This window comes from Cryptomeria japonica, chromosome 7 (genome assembly GCF_030272615.1).
Source record: "Cryptomeria japonica chromosome 7, Sugi_1.0, whole genome shotgun sequence".
NCBI lineage: Eukaryota > Viridiplantae > Streptophyta > Pinopsida > Cupressales > Cupressaceae > Cryptomeria > Cryptomeria japonica.
The window spans coordinates 370,117,713-370,126,224 of NC_081411.1; the positions used below are offsets into that span (position 1 = coordinate 370,117,713).

The 8,512-nt window shown below is 31.9% G+C and overlaps 1 protein-coding gene across 1 annotated transcript; it reads right to left on the reverse strand.

The window, feature by feature from the left end:
* Nucleotides 1-156: 156 nt before the first annotated feature.
* On the reverse strand, nucleotides 157-693 carry LOC131035435 (SKP1-like protein 1). Its single transcript, XM_057967131.2, has one exon. The coding sequence runs from the start codon at nucleotides 691-693 to the stop codon at nucleotides 157-159; it is 537 nt and encodes a 178-aa protein (XP_057823114.2).
* Nucleotides 694-8,512: the final 7,819 nt, after the last annotated feature.

Sequence of the window (8,512 nt, forward strand, 5' to 3'; positions counted from 1 at the left end):
GTAATCCTATTATTTTATTCATTTAAAACATAAAATGTTGCAAACCAAATTCGGACTAGCTCACATCAGTTTAACCAAGTTTCAAATAAAAACATTCCATAATAAAAGTAAATAGTAGATGTGCGAGTGAATAGAGGAACAGAGGTTCCATTTAGTCTAATGCCCAGCTGATCTCTTCCCTGACTGCTGTCTCTTCCTCCTTGCTAAAATCATTCTCTTTCCTGAAAATACGACGCATCTCTTCAATACTTTTGTCTTTAAAACATTTCCAACAGCCTTACACAATAAATCGAATAGCCCTTTGATATCCAGAAAATCCGCAGCCCTTATAATATGATAAGCAATTGCCTGGTTTTCGTCAGCAGCCACAACATTTTTGGCGAAGTCCATATCCCATATCTTCACATTCTCTTCTGATATACTATTCGATTTTGCATTTGCATGGTATTCACAATAATCTATTACCTTCTCCAAAATTTTACCCCTTTTGATGTATGGGAATCTGCTCTCCAGCGTCTTGCATGGTATCCAGGAAACAGTAAATATTAGAACCTGGTCTCCAGCGTCTTGCATAAATTTCTTTATGACCTCTGATTCCATTGCAACCGTTTTCTCCACTTGGAAATCCTCAAACACTTCGCCTTCTCCCGGCAGACTCAATGTTACGGTACTTGTTGCACTTTTATCCTCCATAGATAGATTGCAGCTATTCAACAGAAGATAATCAGAGGGCAAAATAGGAACCAAAAGAATGGAATTATGAACAAATAATATATAAATTTGTTTTCCTTAGAATTCATTCTTTTTACTTGATTGTCTATTTTGATATTACTAATATAGGTAGCTAGAAGAGAACCTTCAACAAACATGAGAAATAATTAGAAGACATTGATTTATTCTATTTTTTTGGTTGGTTTTGATTTTTTTAATAATTAAAATAAATCTTTATATTCTAGGATTATCTAAATTTATATGTGATAATTTCCTTATTTCTTAAACCAGCTTAAATCTTATTTTGATTAGGGTAAAGTAAGTTTTGAAGGGACCCCAAATCCTTTATAACAGAAAGCTTAAACCTTGTTAAGATTGGTAAAAAGTTTGATATATAATCTACATATTTTGTGTCATTTATTTTATTGACTAGTTTCCTTAATCCTTCTCTTTTATACAATTGTTTGTACTACCAATATAGAAACTATTTATGATCTAAAACTTCATAATCTAATACATTTTTACCTCTAAGGAAAGAAATATTTGAGATTTCAAGCCTCCAAATTCAATGTAATCCTAATACACAATGAGAAAAATGTTGATGCGTGATCTACTACAAAATTTTAAGTTTACATAATTTTTCAAACGTAATCAGTAAATAACCAATATTCTCTATTATTTTTCTAAAATTCACATAGAAGACCACAACATGAATATACAATATAAAATTTGTACCTTTCAATTCTACTTTTGATTGCTTCTCCTTTCTCCTTACCTTCTTCTCTTTCTTTATTTTTACATTTGTATAATTGTATTATATTTATATGTATTAGGGTTATCTAAACTTATATGTGGGCTATTATTATATTTCATTTTTTAAAATTATGAAGGTTATTATTTTCATTTTTCTAACCTAAATCTACTTAATTTTTCAAATGTAATCATTAAAATAAAAAACCAAAATTCTCTATTATTTTTCTAGACTTGGCATAGAACACAACAACATGAAGATACAATAATAAATTTGTACCTTTCAATTCTACTTTTCATTGCATCTCCTTTCTTCGTACCTTCTTTTCTTGCTTTGTTTATGTATTTGTATAATTATATTATATTTATATGTATTAGGGTTATCTAAACTTACATGTCGGCTATTATTATATTTCATCTTATTTTTTATTATGAAGGTTATTATAGTGTCTCTCATGTAACTAAATCATATATAAAATATAGCTCAAATGGATAGCATAGGTGTCTAAGGACTTTGGGTTGGCTAGTAAATCATTGTAGGGATACCTCTAGAGAAAAATTAAATGAAACATAAAACATATGTAAAATTAAATTATATTTTCTATTTTATCAAATCTGGGCATATCTTAGAATGGTAGAAAGAGGGGGAGTGTAATGACATGGAAATTTTAATAGAAAACTCTTATCTTCCATCTTAAACAATAGATAAAATTTAATATTCATCTAAAAATAATTTATGGTAAACTATTTTATTTATTGAAGACCTATGTAATTTTTTAATACATAAGTTTTTATTTTTATTTAAAAGAAAAAGTTAATTTTATTTTTTCTCTCTCTTCTTTTAGGAAACCTTTAGATTATGAATAGTTATGAATACAAGAATTTAAGTTGAATATTATCCAAAAAATACTATCAATAGTTGATCACTTTAAAAAGTATAAAAATATAATAGTACATTTTTCCTTAACTCACCTTCCACCTTAGTTAGAGTTAGTATGGAATGCACCCTTGATCAAATTTATTACCTCTCTTAAATTCTTGCTCGCTAATTGTGATAGACCAAAATGTGGGTTATTGACCAAAACCAAAATAACCTTCATATATGATTGAGGATTTATAGTAAAAAATAAGGCTGCAAGACTATTGTATTCCATGCAAATGACAAAAAAATATATGCATAAAATATAGCATAAATCAAATCAAATATATGGAAACCTCAAAAATCTCAAATGAAGTATTGATGTTAATAGATTGTTGATAGAGTCGATGTGGTTTCTCATAGATCCAATAGTATGATGATAAAATGAATAGCATAACAATAGCATAATATTCAATCCCCTAAATTGGATGAGAATCCTTTTTAAGTAGAATTTTTAATAAGAGGACCAATTGAACGGATTAAGAGGTTTAATAGATGGATAAGATTAAATGATTAGGGTTTTGGATTAAAGTTGTAGTCATGTGACAAGTGTCACATGAGGGATAGGATCTAGGGCTTGAGATAAGGTTAAGGGAACATCCTTATGGCAATGACTAGGATTAAGAGGTTAAGTCAAGATGGATGGATAGTATTTGAAGCTAAGTTTACTTTTAGGTATGTGTCTAGGTTCAACGAATTGGTGACAAGGCTTAAGGGAGATATTTAAGGGGGACACTTGTCACATGACTACAAATTTACATTCTCCTTGATTTGAGGTAGACCTGTGACCCTATATACAAATTCTCTTACAATATCCCTTAGATCTATATCTCTCTTTTAGTTTTCCAGTTACAAATCTTACACCTGCATTATGTTGGTTGTTCATCATTATTTGGGACTGGTTCAATGAATGGGTACTTTGCTACCCAATCAATCTTAAAACTCCTTGTCATCTCCCACACTTGCCCCAGTTTTACTTTCCTTTTTCTTTTCTTCCTACCAACATCATCTTCAGTACTAGCATTTGCATCTGAGTGAATTATCTCATTGTGTGTATCCCTTAGAACATCTTCTGCCATGTTGGCATTGTCATCTTCATTTGATGCATTTAACTCAATGACAATCCCACCTTGTGGTGGTGGTGAGATACTGTGAATGGCTTTTGCAACTACAGAAGTTGATGGACCAGAAACTTTACCAATTCCAAAGAAAGACTTTATGGTAGTAACTTTAAGTTTAAGTTTTGGGTGTTTTGATGGCCTCCCTAAGGAGTCTTACCCTTGTCTGACATCTCAATCCCTTCACTACCCTGAGGAGTCTCACCCATGTCTGACTGTGACATATTGAGTCTTGACCTCTCACTACAAATTAAAAGTTAAAACTAATACTATCAAATATGAAGAAATGGTTACTCAGCTTTATGCCTTCTCAATTATCTGAATTAGGAATCAGGAATGCCTGGGCCTGTGTTGCAGGATTGTAACTCTGGCCCTCTGCTCTACAATTAACTTTGACGTTCCAACTCAAATTGCAAAATGTGAATTGAGAGCTCCCAAATTTACTAATCAGACACAAGAAAATTGTAAAAAAGAGTGTATTTATATCAATCCATGATTGCATTTTTGGCGAATTGTGCGAGCGTTTCAAAATGCATCTTGATTTAAACAGGGCAAAATGGGTCCTCGAATGCTTATAATGTTTTAATTGATATTGGCGAATTCGGTCGATGCGTGCAATAAACATTTAATTTACCATTGGTGAATTAGTTCTTGGGTATATGGTCGTTTTACTATTTTTGGTGAATAATGGAGGTGATCTAATACCCACGTCCGAGTGATTCTAGGCAAATATTATGGGCATGCACGTTGAATGGTATGTGGTCAATGGTGAAGCAAGAATAGAGTGTACCATTAACCCCGAAATTCTAGGCGATTTGACCACTCTGTCACCCCAGACTATTCGCCATTTCCTCCAAAAAAAAATGTGAAATTCAATAATTAGGGAAGATTCGCCACTAAAAATCTCTTTGACCATAACCCTGAATTGTAAACCAAATTGAAACCTAACCCTACATGAAAGTGAACACAAATAATAAATTTTAACATAACTTAATTTAAATAAAATAATAACTTAATTTATTTAATTTTAAAACTTAATTCAATAACTTAATTTAATAAATTAACTAATGAAATTTGAATTTAAAATTTTCTTTAATTAAAAAATTAGATTTATTAAATTTAAAACATTATTTAATATTTAATTTTTGTAAATAATTAATAAAAACTATTAAAGATAAATTAATAAATGTTTATTAATTTTGTTTCTTGCATGTTTTTTTTTTTTTCAATAAAAGTGGATTATTCCACTAAACTTTTTTATTAATATTTTTTTACACAGGATTCAAAGAGCATACTAGAGGAAAGAACCTTGGGAAGAAAACCTTTGGTCACAGCTCATAAAATGAACCTATAGTATCTAGTAGATCAGTTTATAGACCTCGTGCAAAACCACATACAAAATATGGTCACAACACATATAATATCAGTTTTACATAGAGACAATATAATTTTCAAATGTAGACTCCACAGTTGCTCTCAATGGAAGAAGACAAAATTTTCCAAAGCCCTGTGCCAAATCCCATGAGCCAAAAACCTTCCTACCAAAAAAGAAAGTATAAAAAAACCTTTGGAAAAACACTATTGTATCAAATACCATGGGCTCAAACTCTCCTCCAGACAATGAACATGAATACTTGAAATGAAAGGGGAAAGTGGGAATAATTATCATCATAAAATTTTACATCAACATTACTCAAGAAAATCACATAACTATTGTTGCAAACCTTCCCATACCCTAGAAGGAATTTCCTCAAAACCCACCTCTCGCTGATTAGCATTGCTATCAATGGCTAAATTTTCCAAATAATCTGCAATCTTATTAACTTCTCTGTAACAATGGGATAACAAGAAAGATTCAAACAATTCTTATTTTTGTAAAATTAGATCAAGTATATATTGCAAATTCTAACAATTTGATTTCTTTTTCATAACACATTGAATAATCACCATAGAATCACCTTCAATTATTAAGTCCTTAATTCCCAAAGAGACTACTATATCCAATCCAAAAGACAAAGCATGAAATTTTGCATAATTCTTAGTTTTAAAACAAATAGCATGACACTTAGCTCGAATAAAATTTGCATTGTGATCATGAATTACCATGCCTACCCAAGCCAGCCCAGGGTTACAATGAGAGGCCCCATCAAAATTCAGTTTAAAGTGCCCCTACAGAGGAGGTTTCCATCTAGCAGAGCATCTCTTACCTATTGTATCATTCTTTTTTAAAATTAAACCATGAGAGGGTAAAACTGATAAAATCTTCCAAGCTCTCGTAACTCTACTATCCCAGTGCAAAAAATAAGTAATATTGTGCAAATTCTTATAAATAAATGACAACGCAACCTCAAAGATTGAAGACTGAATTTTTAATATAACCTCAGACATAGGAGAACTTGTTTTTTAAAATATCCTATTTTTTCAGTCTAGCCAAATATTCCAAATCACAATAGATGGAGATATGATCCAAAGGCATGCATAAAAAGATGAGGCAAACATAAAGCGCCAAGATCTAAAATGGGAAATGAGATCCTTACCAATAACAAAGGATATATTTAACTTCTCAAACAACCATTGCCAATATTCATAAGCATAATCACAATGTAGGAACAAGTGTGAAGAAGATTCCAATTTTTTGTTACAAAGGACACAATGACAAACAACAATAATACCAAGCCTATCAAGTCTCATACCTGAACTCCCAACCAAGCAAAGGCTCCAGCTTTAGGAAGACAAGCTGAATGCCAAAACAACTTATAAGGCCAAGATGATAAATCTTTACCAACCATAAGAGAGTTGCAACCATCTTTAACAATGTACTTACTAGAAATATTCTTTGTCCAAATAAGTTCATCCTCAAAATTAGAAAGAAATACAATTCTATCCCCCAAAATCTTCTCAAAATATAATTTCATTGTTTGATCAACATTTAAGAAATCAATCGACTTCCATCTAGCTAGCTTAAGGGGTCCACTAGTCACAATTTCAAAATAATCTACTACAAGAACACCCCAAAGGGAGGAAAGAATAGTGATCAGAGGAGACCAATCCCTAATATTCACCAAAGGTGTGTATCCATTCCATACTTCATCCCAAAATCTGACCTTTCTACCATTGTGAACAATACATGAGAGATGAGGCAAAATAACTGATCTACATTTACAAAGGAAATTCCAAATGGCAAAACTTGAAGGAAAATTTGAAACTTTAAAAATGTACTCTCTCGGTCCATTATTTAAATATTTGGCAAACATAATCGGTGCCCATAAGGAGCTAGGCTTGTCATATAAATTCCAAACCAACTTAGCACCTAAGGCTAAATTCTAATTCTCTAGACTCCGAATTCCCGCTCCCCCAAGTTCCTTAGGCAAACATACCTTATCCCACGCAACTAAAGGGAATTTTTTCTTGCGATCTTTATTATTGTTCCAAAGAAAATCTCTAAGGGTATCTTGTAAACTAACAATAACTACTTTTGGAGACTTCAAAATGGACATGAGATATATGGGAACAACATTCAAAATAGACTTGATGAGAACAATTTTACCCGCCAAAGTTAACCATCTATGGTTCCATTAGAGAATTCTTTTAGAAATGATCAAAATAATCTTATCCCAAAAACCAATCTTATCCTGTTTAACAAAGAAAGGAATACCAAGGTAACTACATGGAAGATTTATAGTCTCAAATCCCCAAAAGGATTGCGACCTATGCTGAACTAGTTGTGATGTATTAAGGAAGAAATTTTTTGATTTATCACCATTCACTTTCTAACCAGAAAATGATGCATAATTTTGTATTATTCCTTTAAGCACTTTTGCCTCAACTAACGAAGCATGTCCAAATAACAGAGTATCATCTGCAAAGAGACAATGAGAAATACTTTGGGAAATATTATGAATCCTTATACCTTTCCAAAGCCCCCCACTTTAGCAGCCCTAATAGCCCAACTAAAGGTTTCACCTAGGAGAATAAACAAAATGGGAGAAAGGGGATCTCCCTGTGTCAAACCCCTGGTGGAAGTGAAAAAACTACAAGGAGAACCATTAATTAAAATTGATTATCTTGCAGAAGAAATACATGCATGAATCCATTTGACCTAGGCTTTGGAAAAACCTATATTCTCAAGAATAGCACATAAAGCCCCCCACTCTACCCTATCATAAGCCTTCATCATGTCTAGTTTAAGTATCATGGATGGGGTTCTTTGTGTGGAAGTAGAATGAAGCACCTCATGTGCTACTATTGCACCCTCTATCATCTCCCTTCTAGGAATAAAACAACCTGGCTCCAATGAAATGATCCTAGGTAGAATTTTTGCCAACCTAAGGGAAATTGCCTTCGTAAATATCTTATACAAAGTGTTACATAAAGTCTTAGTATCCTCTTTTTTAGGAATAATTGCAATCATTGTAGTATTAACTTCTTTTAAAACAGACCTATTTCTCCTAGCTTCCTCGAGAGCCAATAAAACATCATTTCCCACAAAATCCCAACATTTCTGAAAAAATAAAGGAGTAAAACCATCTGGTCCTAGAGCTTTATTTGGATTCATGGCAAAGACAACACTCTTAACTTCTTCTAAGGAAAAGAGAGACATCAACATACTAAAGGAGGAATATTAGATATAATATTATTGTTGAGATTTCCATTTTCTGAAGATAATAATGACTTAAAAAACCTAATTGCCTTTGAAGCAATATCCTCTGGATCTGTCAATAAATTCCCATTCTGACACTGAATACAAGATATCCTATTCTTACATATTTTAATCTTATTTGAAGAATGAAATTTTTTTGTGTTCTTATCACCATCTAAAAGCCATAACTCTCTAGATTTTTGTCTCCAATAGATTTCCTCTCTAGCTAAAACCTCCTCAAGCTGTAAGTTTAGTGACTTCCATTCATCAAAAACTTCTGGTACCATACCATGTTGAAGCACATGAGTATTAAGAAACTCAATCATATCTTGAATCCTTTGTTTCTCCTGAAAAATGTTCTTAAAATGCGAGATA

Bases quoted from the DNA above. Each gene is read 5' to 3' on its own strand.
- LOC131035435 (XM_057967131.2), bottom strand. From the start codon at position 693: ATGGAGGATAAAAGTGCAACAAGTACCGTAACATTGAGTCTGCCGGGA.